At 36.5% G+C, this 20,450-nt stretch overlaps 1 protein-coding gene across 1 annotated transcript in view; it reads left to right on the forward strand.

The window, feature by feature from the left end:
• The first annotated feature begins 6,996 nt into the window (after positions 1 to 6,996).
• RIT2 (Ras like without CAAX 2) overlaps positions 6,997 to 20,450 on the forward strand; it is a 399,132-nt gene continuing 385,678 nt past the window's right edge. The window contains exon 1 of the mRNA XM_033177879.1: positions 6,997 to 7,337. Within this exon, the coding sequence (XP_033033770.1) occupies positions 7,235 to 7,337 (103 nt within the window). The 5' untranslated portion in view covers positions 6,997 to 7,234. The remainder of the gene's footprint in view (positions 7,338 to 20,450) is intronic.

Below are 20,450 nucleotides of genomic sequence, written 5' to 3' on the forward strand. Positions count from 1 at the left end.
TATTTGTTCATTATAATACTGTTAGTAAATTGATAAGAGAGGTCAGTCCATAATGAGGCTTCCTTTAATCTAAAATCTGAGGTTTTTCACTATCATAGGAGATCACACTGGGCAATTTTGTAATGTAGTGAATTTCTCATACTCAGTATTCAAAGCATAGATCAATAATTATTGATTATGGGGTATTTTCTCAGATGAAAGGCTATACTAAATGTATCTAAGACATCTTCTAATTTTAATTTCTTATCTCTCAGTAGAAATTAAAGCAGTCTCACAAATAACATTGGTAAAAATGTAATATTATCTTAACTTTTAAGCTAGAAAACAATTATTTTAATGTTAATAGCAGGGCTTTGTGGTAGTATTTGCAGTGGAATATAAAATTATTCAAACACAATATTAAAAAGCTTGGTTACATATTTAGCCATTTTGTGCACTGAGGTAGCTATAGTAACTCCTTATCCAGACTTTGAACACAATAATATATTCTAATATTTAACAACTCAAATTGATAACTGATGGCATTTACTACAAGATGAAACTATAACAAATAGATTATATCAAAATTACACTGAATAAAATTAAACCTTTCTTGGACATTATATTGCAGAATCTTACATGGCCTCAGTCATCAATGCAGACATTAATTATAATTGTCATAAACAGAGGAAAGTAAAGAATGATTGAAATCTCTGAGCAATAAAATGCAGATGGAAATTTGCAGGATATTTCTCTGAAATTTACCACTATAAAGTAATTTTGTTTTTATAGGGTTTAAATATTCACATCTTTAGCTTGTCTATGTTTCGCTATAGCCTTAGCCTAATATTATTTCATTTACGTTGTAAAAGTCAACTTTGACTGACTAAAGATGAAAAAATTATAATCAGTAGTATCCATATCAGATATTACTATGAAGTATATTGATAAAAAAAAGTCTGAACAATTTTTTATTTATCATTTATGTATCAGGGCCTGGACCTAAGACCATAAAAAATATACAGTAAAATGGAACAGGGGCTCCTTTCAAATAGGTTGTAATTTAGAAAATGACGGAATGCTAAGTATCAAACTAGTGACTAAACAATAATAAATATTATAGAAATTTATCTGAGTTCCAACTCACTGCTATTTGAGAAAGTCAAAAAAGTTTAATGGATAAAAAGTAAACTCGAGCCAGACCTTGATTTTTCTCTAATCAGAAACCTGTGTCATTCGCTGTTCTACTTCACAGTTGGTATTGTGCTTTGCTTGAAGAAAAGAGGTAAAAAACAAACAAACAAACAACAAAATCCAAGCTCTATATGCTATAATTTAATTCTCTGTGATTCATCTATAATCCAGTTTTGGAATATGTTCCTATATTCTTTTGCATCAGTTATGTTTTCAACTTATAATTTACCAAATACATTTTATTTTCTAAACTTTGAACAACCTTGCTTTTGTAATCTCCTACTTCGGATATTTATTTTAAGTCCTAGCCCAAGGCAGTCCTCTTTGTTGGCACCTCACTTTGTCTTCCTTCTTAGAGTCAATCTCCCCTTCTCCCACAAACCTGCCATACTCTGCCCATTTATCTGTTCAACGACTTGCCATATACTGGCTTATTCCAAGGCCTTGTGGACAGCTGCCTTTTTCCCCACACCAGGCTATAATAATTTTGAACTCACGAACTATGTTGTGTTTTCCTTTGTTTTTCTGGAAGGCTGAACACAGTTGTGGAATGAATGAATTTGACAGTGAGCAAATTAATCTATGTTTAATAAATGAATACATGTTGAATAAATATATGCAAGTCACTTAGATGACATTAAGATCCTTTTTTCTAAAGTAAGCCTTCAGGGTGAAAGTTCCACAAACAGAAGTATTCACACTGACTTTGAGTTTTACTGAATGTGAGTGGGTCAGTGTGTGGCAAAGAAGTTTGTGTTCTGCTCTTTATTTACAAAATCAGCTCTTTCTTCTTCATGCTTTGGCTTTGATATTTCCAGTTTGTACAATAGTCTTATGCTTCATTGTCCCGACCCGCAGGACAGTCGAACCGGCCCTGGAAGGGGGAGTGGGAATGGAGGAGACAAGAAAACACGAGAAACGGAGACAAGACAAATAGCCTGATCAAGTCTCGTTTATTGAATGTAGGGTCATGCCTTATATAGGCTGGCAGGGGAAGAGGTTGGGCCAGGGCGGTGACAGGTGGCCGGGTCGTCTCAAATTACAATCGCGCATGCACCGTGGGTTTGTACTTTTCCCGGGCGCGGGATCGCGCCTGCGCCCTAGGCTGCATATCTTCCTGGGCAGGAAAATGTTTGCGCGCGAGCGGGAAAGGTTGGCGCGCGTAGGAACAGTTTAGGCGCGCGAGGGAAAAACTTAGGCGCGCGCGGGAAAAACTTAGGCGCGCGGGAAAAGCTTTGGGCGCGCGCGGAAACAGTTTAGGCGCGCGCGGGAAGGGTCTGCAATAAATAACCCGGAAATGTGCCGTCTTGTCCCCGCTTTGCGGAGATCAAGCATCAGAGGTCGGCTAATTTCCAGGCATCATGGCTCCGGACACTTCATGGTGAGAATATGCATGCCAAACATTCATTTATTCAGAGATGATCAACTAAGTTGATTTGTCTTTTTATTAGGGTATTAATAGTAAATCACACACTTTGAAAGGTTAATTTAATTAACAGCAGCAATATATGGTCACTCAGTTGGTACAATAAATTCCTTCATTTAACAAAAATATGTTAGTCATCTAGCACATGCTAGGCACTGTGCTATTGAATAAAATTTATGACAGCCCATTGATCTGGACTGAGGCCCTACACTTGGCCCCAGCAGTCCAACGCAAAATGGAGTCACTTATGCCAAAACTTTCATGTTACTATACAAAACCTAAGCTAAACAGCTTTGTAAGATCTGACCTTTCAAGAAACCAGGAGAAAGTTGATAATCAAATCTTCAAGCTGACAATTTAAAAACAAAACAAACAAAAAAAACAAAGCAGGAGATTCACATCAACCAATCAAAAGGGGTTCAGTTAACCTGATCCAGCATGATAAAAAAATCCCCTCTGCTTTATCTGGTAATAGTAGCCTGAAGAACTTGATATTATTTAATGTGCTTTTGCTCTACTCTGTTTTCTTGTTTTTGGTCAACCTGCTTTACAGAAAGTGACTAGACTGCCATGCTCACTGGAGCTTTTGTCTATTTTGTGGACTGGATGAAGCCTGGTTCATGAATTACAAATAAAAGCTAATTAGGTCTTTAAAACTCATTTTGTTGAACTTGTGTTTGTTGACACTGAAACATCCTAGAGAGTTAACGTTGAATGCAGACGAGGTCTTAACATCTTAGTAAGGTGGACTGCAATGTAAATAAGTCATTGTAAAACATACAATAAATTAGAATGAAAGGAAAGGTGGCTTTGCATACAATGGCATGAAAAATTATCTACCAATAACCAGAAAGGTGAGGAAATAACTCTCAAAACTCCAAACTTCTCCCCTATATTCCTATCAGAGTGACTGGATGCCTTGGCAGTTTTTAAGGGAGCTTAGAACTGTATCAATATAAATAAAGCAAATATATTGCTTTTGAAGGAATTGCTTGTTAAATTAGCTTCCCCTTTTGTCCTCTGAGAAAGAATGGAATGGTGAACAGCAGTAGCACACAGAGGCAAGGTGGAGCGGGCTTGGGCCTGCTTAGGGAGTTGAGTGGCTCTGAATGAACACCGAACATCTACATCTTAATTTAATGGAGACCAGCACTCAAGGGAGATGATATGCCATCCAAAAAGAATGGCAACTGCCAGGGAAGGGTAGAGGAACTGAATGTAAACTCTGATCATTTAATAATGTTTCCAAGTGCAAAACCATCTGTTAGGAAATGATTTTGGTTACTTAAGGACTCTATTCAATCATCATTTATACAACTAGGAGATATACCACCACACACAAACACACAAAAACGCACAACACAGACTTTTGGGTATACTGGTCAAGGCAAGGGAGGAGAAATGCAAACTCACAAAAGTCACTGAATAAAACTGAAAAACATTAGCACCAGAATGCTTCAAAATTCTGCATTATCAATCAGATAATGCAGGCCCTTAGTACTTCAGGCCCTTAGTACTTCTGGCCCTTAGTACTTCAGGAGAAGGATCTAGGGCGGAGTACCTTTGAATTTCAAATAAGAGACAAATAAAGGGGGCTTTATATCTAGGAAAGTTTCCCTGTAGTTCATGTTTTTTTTTTCCCATGTAAATATGAGAAAAAGAAAAAACCTACTACTTTTTATAGGAGGAATACGGGCAGATACATTAACTATTGCAAACTAAGCCAATTCACTACCTATACGTCCTTCTCACATCTCACAGTGTCTATTATTTAGAAAGACACTCACCTACTTATCATGAAGGGGCATTCTTTTCCCTTAATCAACATTAAAATAATATGGTAAGTAAAGAACAGAACCAAGGACACAACTGGCATGACAATTTCTGTGCTTTCTCACCAAATCAGAATGGCTGATGTGGAAAACAGAGTAACAGATGGTGGAATAGCTGGAGAGGCACATTATTTGCTCAAGGTCACAAGAATTTCAGTAACACAACTAGAAACAAACGAACAAAAAATCCCAGACCTTGAAGCTAAATGCTATTGTTTACATATACCACTTCATTGAGGAATAAAGTTTCAATTAAATAATTACAGAATAATTATAGTCCCAGTTCTTTATGAAACTCAATCACGGAAATCATAGTTTTGTTGGAAGAAAGGCGGGTAGCGTCCTTTGACTGACTCTATTGTAGGGAGGATGAGGGCTACATTGCAACAGGAGACTGGAATAAAAGCTTTGTGTCTCCATGTGCCATCCTGAGTTACTGGGTTGCATTTTTTAGGCCTTTGATATATGAATATGTTTACAACAGGGTTTGTCAAGTTGACGCTTTACATGGATTTCTCTGATGTCAGTGTATAGGATGAACTGAGGGCTGTGAAAAGGAACAAAGGGCAGAGAACTTGGATCAGGGAGAAAAAGTTAAAGAGCTGCTTCAGTTAAGGAGGTCAAATACTAGAAGAGGTAAATCTAAAGCGAGGACCTGGAGGGTGGTAATGCTCCCTACAAAGGTAGAGAACACTGTTGACTTTGTTTAGTGAGGATGAGGATGCTGTACCTCTGGACATACTGAGGTTAAGATATAATCAGGGTTTTGATGGAGACAGCCCAGAAACAGTTAGAATAAATTCTGCAGCTTAAAGAAAAAATTGGGTCCAGAATTACAAATTTGGCAGTTACCTATAGAAAGATGATAAATAGACCTATGACATTGAGTGAATTCACAATCAAAGAGTGAAAAATATAGAAAAAGTGGGAATAAAATAATTGGACAAAGTTTCATTTAAAACCTGATGGATGATCGGTAAAAGAAAGAGTTTACAAATTGGACCCATTAAAAGTTGAAAATTGCTGATCTTTGAAAGATACTGTTAAGAAAAACCACATGCTAGAGGAAAATATTTGCAGAATATTTATATGATAAAGGACTTACATCCGGAATATATAAAGAATTCTCAAAATGTAATAAGGAAATAAACACCTTGGTATGAAAATAAGCAAAAGACTTGAACAGATACTTTGGCAAAGAAGATATACAGATGGCCAATAAACACATGAAAAGACAATCTTCTCTTCTTGGGCGAGTGTTTATAAACAGTAGACTGACAGCAGCACAGATTCAAAATAATAACATAATCTTCATATCATATACCTGTGTGGTACTTATCACCTGTCAGACACAGTTTTAAGCACTATATAAATATTAACTGACATAATGAGTTAATAAAGTAGGGTTTTAATTAACTATTCAGTGATAAAGAAATTGAGACACAGAGAGGTGAAGGAATTTGCCCAAGGTCATACAGCTGGTAAGTGGCTAAGCCCAGATTTGAACACAGGCAATCTGGCTCAAGAGCCTGTGCTCTTGGCTATAACAATTTGAAGCCTCTCCACAAACCAGTAAGTATATATTGAGTGCCTACTCAGTGCACACACTATAGAATCACAAGAAATAGATTAAATACAGTTCCTTTCCTAGGGGAGCGTAAAATCTAGATAGAAAGACAAGCCTATGCACACCAAACACTTGTCTGCATCTACTAAGGATTCAAGCTTTAGAAAATAGACAGTAAACATGTTGGACATCATCATGTTGATTGAAAGACAGGATCTTATTATGATAATTAGGAATTATTGAAAACATTCTAAACCCTCTGTAGTTTAGAAGTTCTTTAGAGAAAAACAAAGACCACAAAAGCTTTATAAGAATTCAAACAGGGAATAATAATTTGGACATTTAAAAATGTTCTTCTACAATCTTTTATGCTAGTACGGTTGTCAGTAAAAATATTTATCAGTTATCTCTTTCATGCTTGATAAAGTCCTTGTGATTTAGGTTGTTTCTAATAACTTAATGTAATGTAAACAAGCATGAGCCTTGTCCAAACGTGACAATGATCTAATTCAATTACCCGCCTATGTTAAACCTGCAACTGTCTAGTGAGCTGAACAATTCCTGTTAGCCGGCTTTATTTCAATAACACTGAAGATCCATCCTGATGAGCCCTGAGTTACTGTTCTGTTTTGTTTTTGTTTTGCTTTCCCATTTTCCCAGAATGAAAACTGCAATAGAAGAGTGATAAAATGCAAGACTATAAGTAGAAGAAATCCTTAAAAGAAAATAGTATCTTTGAATTTGTACCTACAGAAGTCATCCTGTGAGACATAGCAACTCCTGTGTGGTCTTAGATTCACTCCATTCTAGCAGTCCAGCCTGAAAAGGGGTCGAATGTGTGTGTGCCACTAACAGCTGTGACTGTGCAGGAGGTAGGCAGGAAAGAGAAAGGGGAGAGACAGACAGTGAGGAAGGGAAATGCAGAAAGAATCAGATGAGGGAGGAAATAAAAATTAGAGAGAGAGAGAGAGAGAGAGAGATTGTAGGAGACGTGAAAGAGTGAAGGATCGGAAGGAAGGGTGGGGGATGCAAAAGCCAGATTTTTATTGGAAGCAATTGAAGTGGTTGCTATGAGACCCGCTCGAGCGGAGGACCAGCAGCCAGCCCGACGCTGATGGTTCTTACCTCGTACTAAAACCTTTGCTTTGACACAGTTTTAGAGTTGCTTAGTATTCGAGCAAGCACCTGACACGGGTGACTTTCTCCTTCTTTTTTTCCTCCAGTCCCTCGGGTAAGATGGAGGTAGAAAATGAAGCCAGCTGCTCCCCGGGCAGCGCATCAGGCGGGTCCAGAGAGTACAAGGTGGTAATGCTGGGAGCAGGGGGAGTTGGTAAAAGCGGTAAGTTTCACACCAAATGCTGGGGAAGGAGGGACCTCTATAGAGACAACTCTATAGAGTGAAACAAGAATGATATTGCTGATGCTGTTAGAGGTGAACTGTGGCAGTTGAGCATCTGGCAGGATGCTCCAAAGTGTCAGGACTGTTAAAGCTATGCTGATGAGTCAGGAGAATGCAGATAGCCAGTGATGATCCACAGAACTTTAAGAGAATAATTGTTTTCTTTGATTTCATGCTGGGTGATATTTGCTTTTAGTGTATAGCTCTTTTTTTAATAATAAAAATGTGTATGAAATTGTCATGGCATGAGAAAAATGTGCTCCTATTCTCAAAAATCTTCAAATACAGAAAGAAGTGCTATGAAAATTCAATTAAACACAGTTACAAACACAGACATATAGTCAGGATGATCAGTGTTGATTGTTGTGTTCTTTTCTTTCATTAGGAGGTTCTTTTTCCTCATCTATAGTCTGACATAGTGTGTGTGGGCTTTGAATATCAGAAAGAAAGTTGGTTTTTGGAAGTGGTAGTGATTTATGGAGTGATACTCATTTTGAGTCCTGTGCAGGGTGAGCAAACTAAACTTCGTGGTCAATTAAAGGAGAAAGATGAGGTGATAATAGAGATGAAGAATAATAAATTTGTTTTGGTACATAAAGAAGTGTCAGTTGTTGGGATTCTAGAGGAGCCTAAAAGGCCAAATATAAAAAATTTTTAAAAATAGATACATAGTAGTTTTTCAGGTTGATCAAATGTTAGATAGCTCGGAGCTACGGCTGTGACTAGAAAATAAATACGGCTTTTTATATAAATATGAAATATCTCCACTGGGAATCTATCTTTGGGAATGCTAAAAGGCAGAAGAAATATTATAGTTAGCATGGACAATTCAATAGTTTTAGTGTTGACAAAAAAATTAAAAGTTGAAGACAACATTTTTGGCAGAAGAAACCAAAAAGCTGACAACTTTGGTGGATGGGTCCACAAGGGCTAAGAAAACTGAACAGTGAAGGAAGAGGAAGGAGATTGCAACTTTAGTGGAGAGCAAAGTTAAAGATAGCAAGAAACATAAAATTCAGCACCCCTACCTCTTCTCCCCTACAAAAGAGAATTCTCATAAAAAATAAAAGAACTAGGTACATCTGAATGTGGTCAGTAGCAAAATGCAAATCAAAGTGAAAAAAAAATATTCATCTCTCCTGGGGAGGCAAAACTGTGAAAGACAAGCTTTGCAATTGTGTATAAATGAGGAATTTTTACACAGCTTTCTCCTCTAAATGTAATGATTTGAGAAGGAAGGAATCAAAATAGGGGAGAATTTAAGGAAAGAGGAAGTGATGGAGGAAGGATAGAGACAACATGATCTATATAAAATGAAGTTATACTTTTTAAGAATTCAGTCAGATACAGTGAGGAAGAAAGAAATAAACAATGTGAGAATAAAATATTGAAGAAGAGAGAAAAACAGATCAAAAAAAAAAAAAAAAAACCAGGCAAAAGGTCAATCCACATTAAATGCCACCAGCAGTTTGTGAGGTCAGGGAGATGCTGAAATAGTCGCAATAACGTGCCTCCGTGTTGCTTCTGTCTGCTGGTTAGGTATTTGCTTTTTCACCAGGAGCTTGGGGGATGTGGGGATAGAGTGACTGGTTTTTAGCCTACTTCATTTGATTCCATGGTAATGAAACTTGGAGAAAGAGTTTTTGGACAGGAACATCCTTCAGCAACATACTTTTCTTGTGATATTGCTGATATTATAGTGGTGATGCCTTGTCTTCTATTTTGATCTCTCCCAAGTATTATTTGTGCTGACTGATCATTGTTACTGTTGCAATGACTATGGATTTTCAAGGTGGCACACGGCCTACAGAGTGGCCTGGCTTGCTTTCATCTTTGCTTTGTACAATAGAATTCAATTCATAATTAAGTACTTGAACAAAACTTTTCCAGTGAAATGAAAAGACAGGAATGACAGGCTCATTCTCAGAGAAAGTTAAGGATACTTAAGGGTGTGAACAGCTCAGTTGTATTGATTATATATAAATGGCAACCTTGGCTACTACACCAGACAATATTTCTCATACTACAATTTCACACCTGAAAAATGCTGTCCTTATGACTAAATGTTTGAAATCACAGTGATAAAATCATCTGGTCCTTGGACTTTTCCTGTGTGACTTATCTGATGTTATTATATCAGTATATAAACACTCAAGCACTGATTCTCAATATTAACCTTCTATTGAAGGTTAAAATATTTGCTTTCAAATGAACTAAAAATATATATGGTTTATTTTATTTCATTTAAGCCTAGGCTGGGGTGCAGTGGCATGATCATGGCTCTAAAATATGTTTTAAAGGCTACTTTTCATATTGAAGACTTAGATCAACAGAGGTATATGAAGGGATTGTATAACCCCATTACCATGGGTTGTGTGAAGAGATTTGCAGAAGAGATCTGCTCTTCTGAAGAAACTAAAGAAGATACATCAAGCTGCCATCTCTTTCCAATTCTGAGAGTCAAGTCCAAGTCAGCCTTAAACATGGATTAAAAACTCAATTTATGGTGACTATAATTTTTAAAATCTTGGAGATTTTCTATGTGTATTAATATCTATTCTTTTTTCTTTTTGTAAAGATGGGTTCTCACTAAGTTGCCCAGGCTGGTCTCAAACTTCTGGCCTCAAGCAATGCTGCTACTTCAGCCCCCCAGAGTGCTGGGGTTATAGGCATGAGCCATTGTGCCTGGCCTGAGAAATGTTTTTATCCAGGTTTTACCAAAATATTTTTTGAATATAAACTTTTAAAGAATTTGCAACTTTACTGAAATAGGAATTCCCACAAGATTTAAAATATGTCAAGTAATGAATGTACTTTATGTGAGGAATTTTAAACCACAAGTAATCAATAAAGTTTACTGAGCACGTATTATGCACAGTCCTATACTAGTTACTATAGAGAGGAAAAATGAAAGACATAGACATTTATGAAGCCCCCATTGCAAGGCAGGCATGGGTTACATGTATTTCGTGCTTATACTCAGTCCTAACCACAGTCAGAGTCGGTATTTCTATTTCACAGATGAGAAAAACAGAAGTCAGAAAAATGACTTGTGCCTGGTCATGGGGATAATAATTTAGAGTTGGGTGATGTTTTATCTAACTCTACTATATTGTGTTTAATACTCTGAGAAGAAAATAGAGTTGCATCACTCACTATTAAGAAGAAAACAGATCCATTGGTAATGCATTTCCTAGGTCTCGAATGTTACATTTAGAAGAGATCTTAACCGTCTAGACTATCACTTTGATTTATACATCTATGTCTCTTTAATCTTTAACCTAATTGGACACTATGCATAATACTTCTGTATAAATATATAATTTATATTTATATTTTTATAATTAAAAATTATTTGTAATATTGTCCAAGAGTGTTACTAACTGCAGAGAAAACAGGGATACACAAGAATTATATGGACCATGGCCAAACTGAGGCGTTGAGAGTCGAAGAGACCTGCAAAGGTCATTTATACAGCAGTGGCAGAGTCAGATCCGGAATCCAGTCCTTCTGACACCACTGAAGCTGCTTTTCCATCACTCCCCAATTTTCAGAGTAAGCTGAATCAAAACTGCACTATACAAAGTAACAGATACATATACAAAGTAGCAGACGTTTAGGAGGAACAAGTATAGAGATCTAATGTATAGGATGAGGATTATAGGTAATAATATTTTATTTGGAATTTATGCTAATTAGTATATTTTATTTTTTTATTTTTGTTTGTACATAGTAGGTGTATATTATATATATATATATTTATGGAGTACATGAGATATTTGGATACAGGCATACAGTGTGTAATAATCACATCAGGGTATGGGGTATCCATCACCTCAAGCATTCATCATTTTTATGTGTTATAAATCTTTCATTATGCTTTTTTGTTACTTTAAAATGTACAATAATTTATTGGTGACAACAATAACCCTGTTGTGCTATCAAATGTTATATCTTATTCATTCCATCTAACCACAATTTTGTACCCATTAACCATCTCCACTCCCTCCTCCTACTACCCTTTCCAGCCTCTGGTAGTCATCATTCTATTACCTCCATGAACTAAATTGTTTTAATTTTTAACTTCCACAAATGACTGAGAACATGCAAAGTTTGTCTTTCTGTGTCTGGCTTATTTCACTTAACATAATGATCTCCACTTCCATGCATGCCATTGCAAATGACTGGATCTCATTATTTTTTATAGCTGAATAGTATTCCATTGTGTATATGTACCATATTTCTTTTATTCATTCTTCTGTTGATGGACACTTAGGTTGCTTCCAAATCTTGACTATTGTTAACAGTAGTGCATAAATTAGTAGATTTTAGCTGCTCTTACTACCACCCCCTATGAAATGTAGCTGTGTGAAATGATGGATATGCTAATTTGTTTTCCTATAGTAAATACTTTACTGTCTATACTTATCCCACAACATCATATTGTATACTTTAAATATACACAATAAAGTTTATTTAAAAAATAATGAAGTTAAGATTCATGATAAGAAAACTACTTAAGAAACAATACACATATAAATATACACACATTCAGTGAAATAACAATAAATGACAGTAGAATAGAAACTTCTATGTATGGTGATTACAACTAAAAACAAAAGAAAACAACAAGACCAATTATCCAATAAAGTTCAATATGTTCTTTTAGACTTCTCATTTTGTTCCACCGCCCACCCACTCACCTACCCTCAAAAAAGTAAAATAAAATTAAAATTATCTCATGGTTACAGTTTTAAAGTTTTATGGAGTCTAAACAATCCTTACAACAGTTTTAAATATTGACCTTTGTCACTGTGGTTTGAAACAGCAAGACTGTTCCTCAGTGTCAGAGCATGATGAAATATTGCCTTCCTTGGCTTCATATCTGGTTCTCCAAGTTCAGAATCAAATTATTCAATAGATTTTATTCAATAATAATAGTATCTTATTTTCCAGGTATTTTGGAAAATACCTGCATTTGGGATTTATGCTAAGTTAGTAGATTTGTATTTTATTGATTTTTTTTATTTTTATGATTTCATAGTAGGTATATGTATATGTATTTATGGAGTACAGGAGATATGTGTATACAGGCATACACTTACGATAATAATCATGTTTTCAGATTTAAAGAATTTAAGATTCATAATGATCATATTTTGCAAAATAAGATATTATTGCATAAAATAGGGTAAAAATAACATTTTACCTATTCTGTATTATGATCTTATTTGATCATAAAATAAGAAAGCAAGTAGGAGAGGTATCTGAGCACAGAAATATCAAAAGATTTTGTCTAAGAGTAACGGAAGTAGGAAAGCCAGAAAGTAAGGACTGGACATGAACTCAGGCTTTCTAAATCTAAGCTGTTTTTCTATCAAGTTGTGTGAGAAAATTAGAGAAAGGTTCCCAATGTCAGATGAGAACTGAATGTCCTTCTCTGGTCCCTAGGACACATCTTGAAATTATTTGGTGAAATGTTGTCTTAACTTACATCTTCAAGTGTGAAATATGTACGAAAACACTATGTAAGTCATTGAGAAGGGAGGGGGTGTTATTCATAACTGTGATTTCAGGTGATTCCTGACCTCTGGGGGTGCACCATCTCATGGTGGAAACTTTGCTGTAACGTGTAATACAAAACAATAAGTTTATATTAGGCTTCTAATGTAAGAGCTTTGGAAACTCAGGATAAGGGATGGCTATAAGAGATATGAAAGTTGAGAAGATATCACAGCATAGATGATATTTAAATTGTGTCTTAAAGGATGCGGAGAATTTTTTTGATGCAGAAGAGGAAAAGTATAGGGAGATACGAGGAAGAGAATTGAACATAAACAGTGTATACAGGGGTACAAAGGGATGTGAAGGCTTACAATTTTTATTGGCAGGATCTTGATAACCTAGTGTCTTTAAGGGGTAGTTGAAAAAATATCTTTTGAGATTTGCTCAATAGCTGCCTTAGTTAACTGTGAAAAAGTTGACCAAAACAAATAAACTGAAAACACCAAAAGGATTACGGAACTCAGAATTTATTAGAATGTTTCCATTGTGAATTCTTTGTAAAGAAAAAACTCGTTTGTAAAATAAACAAACGTTTTCTCTCCCATGGCCATTTGCAATTTGTTGCCTCTGTAAATTCAGTTTCATGTACCAGGATTTTACAAAGAGAAAGCAGTAACAATATTTCTGAGGTAAGCAGAAAGCAGCACACAACAAATTCCTTCTACCTCAGTGAATTAGGAAAGCAGGTAGGAAATTGAGCCTTTATCTGATGAATTAAATCAACTCAAACAACCAAGTGCATAATTCATGTCCCAGAGCCTCTGTGTTGTACTTCATTAACAGAACTTTGAGTCTGACAAAGCTGAACAATTGTCACATCATGGCGATGCGTTATCCTAACCCTGTGCACTGTAGAGCAAAAGAAAAAAAATAAACAAGGGCAAAGTAAAAAGATTTTAAGATTTCAGTGCCTTCTGTTCTCACCCTTAATTGTTACCACCTCAGTTATACTGCAGACCATCACTCACTGTAATACTGTCAGGAAGCATTGGCCAAGAGATCTAAATAAGGCTCAGCAAAAGAGTAAATTGGTATCTACTCACTCAAGTGATGACTGAAAACAGAATTCAAGCGATAAAAGGCTGTGATTGACAACATCTCCAAGATTATATGTGCTCTGTCGATTTTAAATTGAAGAAAGAGAGTTACTACAGCTCTACGTGAGAACTATATGATATGTCTGCCCCGTCTATGACTGGAGATGAACGAGCATGTAATGATCCCTCAATGAGCCCGCATGTTGCTAGGCTCCTTACGTTCACGCATTTACTTTGGTGTTCTGATGGCTGATAGTCTGTCACATTCCCCTGCCTTCCTATACCCCTTGCCCTGCCTTGATCTTGTGAGGAAAGCATTACTGTCTGCATTTTATAAATGAGAAAACTGAGGTACCACACACACACACACACACACACACAAGTAATATGGCCCGAGGCACATAGATATTAAATGATGAACCTAATGTGCCTACACATGGATGTCTAAGTTCGATGTTTACATTATTTTTATTTTCTCACCTGAAAGTTTTTATTTTTTGAAGACGTGATGCAGTGAACCTGAGTTCTAACTTCAGCTGCATTTTCATCCATGTATTTTAAACACCACACAAAATCATCTATATGAAAATATTTTAATATTTTTAATTTTCTACACAAACAATGGAGAGTGCTACCCTTATTAGATGGGGTAGTGGGTGGCATGAGGAGCTCTGACTAAACATTTTAGCATACAGGTGCCAAACACTGGTTTGTTCTTTTCTATTCAGAGACCCCTGGGGGCCTCAACCACATAGAGAGAAAGTGACAATTCCTTTCAACTTGAGAAAACCAGTAATTATAGGAATTTATTGATCCTATAATTCCTGGGATCATGCTAACAAAGAAAGTAAACAGGGTGCTGAATAAACCACACAGATTTTTGAAATTAGGTGCTGATTTACTTAGGGAAGCATATTTTCTTTAAACATATACATTTGGGAATAATTAATAGAAATTGACAAAAAAAGTGTTTGTGTGTGTGTGTGTGTGTGCACTCGCACAAGCATGCATGCACGCACGTGCACCTAGACCTGTGAAAAGCCCACAGATATGACCAAGAGTTAGACACAGCCTCTGCCCTGTCCACTAGGGTAACAAACAAGATGTGTAAACTGACTTGTGAGGCAATGATAGAGATGTATGGGAAGTATTTTGGAAGCAATGAGAACTATGGCTTAGGAAGTTAAAATGACCTACCATACAATGTTCAGCTGTTCATCTGTAGCACTGGGACTAGAGTCTCCTGACTTTCTGGAGTATGATTTTTTCCAATAGGCCATGTCGCCTCCCATAAACCAGCATGCAGTCTCACTGGAGATCAAGCTGCTGTCTATGACTGATTATTTCTGTGTGTATGTGTGTTTGCAGTGTGATGGGACTGCAACTGTACACACCGACAGACAGTGGTCCTCTGTACTGCTCACACACTTGCAAGGTGCACTCTTATCAATGACTCTGACTGTTTGCAAAGCCCATCAATGATATCAACTCGGTCACTTGGGCTTTGCTCATAAATACCAGTTTTCTGGTGACCCTGACCAAACAGTGCCATCTGTCCTTTTCGTTGCTCAGCAGGGACCAGTTAAGTGCCATTGCTAGTCACTCTGCCAGACCATCATTTCTATCCTTTCTGCCTAGTATAATTCTACTTCAGCTAGCACCACAACGTCAGCATGAGAATATTGATAGTTCTAGTCCCCATACACTCCAAGCACTTCAGCATCCTGCCACTGCCAAGTGTATTGGGCAGATAGAAACCTGATTCTCGCCAAAGTATGCGTGAAGGATGTAAAGCTGAAGGGGCAGTGGGGGATGGGGCCTGCCTGGAGATGTTGCATTGAAAAGGAAATCAGAGAGAAAACTAGATTTGCAGTCCCAGGAAAAAATCTTTAATTGAACTGAAATGAGATAGTGTAAATAATTTGTGGTCTTAACAATGGAACACCAAATAAAGATTTTTAACTATTATAGTTAGAGAAGTTGTGGTGGTGGTGGATGAGGGAAGTCCTTTATCAGAAGATTTCTTGGATATGTGAAAGTCAATGTTTGGGTAGTTATTTATTGAATGAATCAGAAGTCCTTAGACACTTTACCAGTTCACAGTCCCTCTTAATATGCTTTAAAATGAGCAATAAAGTGTGTTTGTGTTCACACATCTGTGTGCATGCACAAAAGAGGAATGTTTCTTGTTTCATCCAAACTATTATTCTTTCAATTTCTTCCTGCAATGAATGGCAAAATAAAAGTGAACACTTCTTAGTTTTGCATATACCTGATCCTTTTCAAAATGCACTAAATATTTTAATTTATTAAATCTCACTAAACCCAGTAGTGTGGGTGTGGTTAATATCCCTAATTAATAGATGAGAATAGTAAAGCTTGAAGATGGTGAGTAATTCACTCAGGAACCCAGAGTCTGAGGTGACTATGCAGAACTCAGTCACTGCCAGAGCTGAGGCCCTTAACCACTGTCCACTGTGCTCCTCACCATGCATTCTTTTGATCAACCTTTGATCTGTAGAATGAAGGCCTACCACAGAAGTGATGACATAATGTGAACTGGGGGTTTGGGTAACCTAGGAAATCCATATTTGTCTTTTCTCATCTGTAAAATGGGGATGACAATAATAACTATGATAACAGTTCATACTCAGAATATTAATGACATAGCCTGGCACAAACTGTGGGACAATGTTTATAACATAAATGGGTAGCTTTGTTTTTAATTATTTACCCTTAATAGCACTTGACGTTGCACAGGTCACTTAAGCTCGTTGAGTCTCCGTTTTCCTCATTAAAGGCTTTAATTAAAATATCCTCAGAGAATTGCTGGGTAGGTGACATTGGAAAATATTAAATAAAAACTATAGTTCATAGTGCCCAATATTACACCTTCATTAAAACCACTCGCTCCCTCCCTCCCTCCCTTCCTTCCTCCCTTCCTGTGTTCCTCCCTTCCTCCCTCTCTTTTTTTTTTCCTTCCGTCCTCCTTTCTTCTATGCCTCCACCTAAGGCAGTTTACCTCTGTAATATAGGGAAGAGTAGTGACACATCTTTCAGACAGGTCCTAGGAAAATACAATTTGTGTTGAATATTGTAAAACTGCCATCGTATATGCACCTGCTCTATTCCTGTTCTTGCTCTCTAGATCCTTATATTGATTAGTTTCTGCTTTGGTCTCTTGAGTGGTAATTTCAGTGACAGTAATAACAGTGGTTTACTTGTTACCTTAGTAAACAATCCCTTTATTCATCCTAATTGACCCATACCACACATAAACACGCACACACACACACACACAGACACACAGAGTGCACTGCCTGTTAGAGAAAGGATTGGAGGACAATTGCCTGCTACAGTAGCCCACAAAGAGCCTGATGAGAGGGGCTATGGCTTTTAACAGAGCATACCTCTGCTTGAATCGAGACTGAAATTAATTTTTCCAATATGTGTATTGTTTTAATAAAATTTGAATAATATGACATGTCTTCCATTCTCCATATTAGCAACACTGAACATTTAAAGGGAAAGAGTCATATTTAATGGTTGCAGGAAAAGCTAATAATAAGCTACATGGATACAGATTTTTGTTTAATTGAAGAAATCAGCCTCTTTATTTAGTAACAAAAAGGATACATCTTTTATTTGAAATTGTAAAAACTTTAGCTAATTGATTCCTGCCTATTTTTTATTTATTTATTTATTTATTTACTGTTTAGAAATATATCTTACTTTATTCCAACATCATTATCTTAGGACTGAAATCAGTGGAAAAACATTAGGGATTTTATATGGGCAAATTCTGAGTAACAGAATTCTGGAACACCTCAGCGTCTTTTATTTTCCTCTTTCATTTTTAGTTGACAAGTAATAATCATATGTATTTATGTGTTGTTTTGATAGGTGTATACAATGTGTAATGATCAAATAATGGTAATTAGGATATCTATCACCTCAAACATTTATTACTTCTTTGTGCTGTGAACATTAAAATCCTCTCTAACTTTTGGAAAATACACAATAAATTATAGCCAACCACATTCATTATACAGTGCTGTGGAACACCAGAACTCATTCCTCCCATCTAGCTGTGATTTTGCATCTGTTAACCAAACTCTCCCCATCCTACCCTCCCTCTCTCTTCCCAGTCTCTAATGACCACAGTTCTACTTCTATGATATCAACTTCTTTAGATTTCACTTACAAGTGAGAACTTTTGGTATTTATCTTTCTATGCCTGATTTAGTTTACTTAACGTAATGTCCTCCAAGTTCATCCATGTTGCGGCAAATGACAGGATTTCATTCTTTTTTCATGTCTGAATAGCATTCCATGTGTATGTATATGACATTTCCTTTATCCATTTATCTGTTGATGGGCATTCAGGTGTATTCCGTATCTCAGTTATTGTGCATAGTGGTGCAATAAACTTGGGGGTGTAAGTATCCTTTTGATATACTGACTTCCTTTTCTTTAGATAAATATCCAGTAGTGGAATTTCTTCTATCATCTTTTAAATCCCCATATCTCACTCTTACCTGCTCTTCATACCACTGTCAGTTTGTCCTGAAATACCCTTTTGATTCTTCTCCTCCTCTAACAACTAAGATATCTTACTTTATTCCAACACCATCGTTTTAGAATTGAAATAGACCCAGATATGTCCTTCCATCACTGTCATCTGTCTTCTAGACAAACTATTTTGCTTTCTGTTCCCCAAATTCTTAGGACATTTTTCTTGCATTCATTACAAAGTTATTTTAAAATAAGCTCTCTCCTCCTTTGCCTCAATTTGTTCAATTTGATCTGTCCTTTCAGATTCCGCACAAGTACTTCTTGCTCTTTAATATCTTCCCTGTCTACTCCAGTCTAATATCTTCTCTCTTCTTTATAACACTTAAAATTCTTTCTGATTATTATCCCTTCCAATAACTATTTACAATTATTCAGGTTCCTTGAGCATCTGGCTTGTGGTCTTACATGTTATTTAAATTTTGAATTTGTATTTAATTTGTTATCTCTTTCTATTTAATTTTCCTGTTTTAATAGCAAATTCATGAAGAGTAGGAAATAGATTTTATATTGTCTTTCTTTTCCCATGATACTTATGGGAGTGAAGCTTCAAAAATATTTATAAACATAATACCCTTCTTTCATCTTTGAGGAAATTCAGAGAGTAAGACACCAGGCATATGTATTAAAATAAAACTAAGCAATATCCTAAAAGTTCACAATAGAGCCACGAAAAATAGAGAAAGAAACTGGCACCATGAGAGAAGAGGCAGGTATGTGAGTATAGGGTAAGGGTGTGGCTTGGGAACAACCTAGACTCAGGCCAGTGTTAACAGTCTTTGGTGACAATGGATTTGAAGGCGAATAAGCCCAGCCAGTGTTTAAGATGTTCAGAAACACAAATAGACCACAGGAAGTTCATCCATCAAAACATGGCAGATAGTCACAAACAAGTAAAATATAAATGCTGAGTTAAGGGCCGGGAACGGTGGCTCACGCCTGTAATCCCAGCACTTTGGGAGGCCGAGGTTGGTGGATCACTTGAGGCCAGGAGTCTGAGACCAGCCCGGCCAACATGGTGAAACTCCGTCTCTACTAAAAATACAAAAATTAGCCGGGTTTGGTGGTGCACTCCTGTAGTCCCAGGCTGGACAACAGAGCGAGACTTTGTCTCCAAAAAGAAAAATAATAAATAAATAAATAAATGCTGAACTAAAAAGAACTGAGTATGCACCAGCAGATGGAATCAGAAGCAGTGTACACATTCCTTGAAAGCCAAAGATTATGATAGCTGACAGCCAAATACATATGAAACAATGAAAGTAACTCATGTTTTATTTCCCAAACCTTTTCCCACTGCACATCAGAACTGTGGACTACTCTCGGCGGGGGTCGGGGGGTGGGGTGGGGGGTGGGAAAAAAGGTTTCCTGAGGGTTGGAGTGGGCAGACGAATATTTTATAAAATGTTCTGAGAAGATCTCAGCAAATAAGACTGCAGAACATTGTTTACCCCCATGGTTCTAAGTTCAAAATGTTTACTAACATAACAAAGAACAATTGTTTCTTGGTCAACACTAAGAAAAACTGAGGTAGATTGTAGTTGAAACAATGAATTCAGAATTAGCCACAAGTTTCTACCTATGTTTCCCGGGAGGATAAAAATCATTCTGCATAAGATTTAATTTTAATTTTGATAAGAGGAAATCCCAAGAAGAGAAGACCATAGAATCTCCAATAAGACTAGATTCTAATCAAAGCATCACTTCTCCCTGATGTCAGGAAGCTCTAAAATCAAGAAGGCAAAACCTATTTCATAGGCCAAGTTGTTGCCATTTTTAGAAAACAAACAAAACAACAACAAAATAAAAAGCAAATAAACATACAGAAAACAACTTTACTCTCTAGGATTAAAAAGTTTTCTTTCCTATTTTGTCTACT

The sequence above is a fragment of the Trachypithecus francoisi genome, unplaced genomic scaffold (genome assembly GCF_009764315.1).
Source record: "Trachypithecus francoisi isolate TF-2019V2 unplaced genomic scaffold, Tfra_2.0 Lachesis_group19, whole genome shotgun sequence".
Lineage (NCBI taxonomy): Eukaryota > Metazoa > Chordata > Mammalia > Primates > Cercopithecidae > Trachypithecus > Trachypithecus francoisi.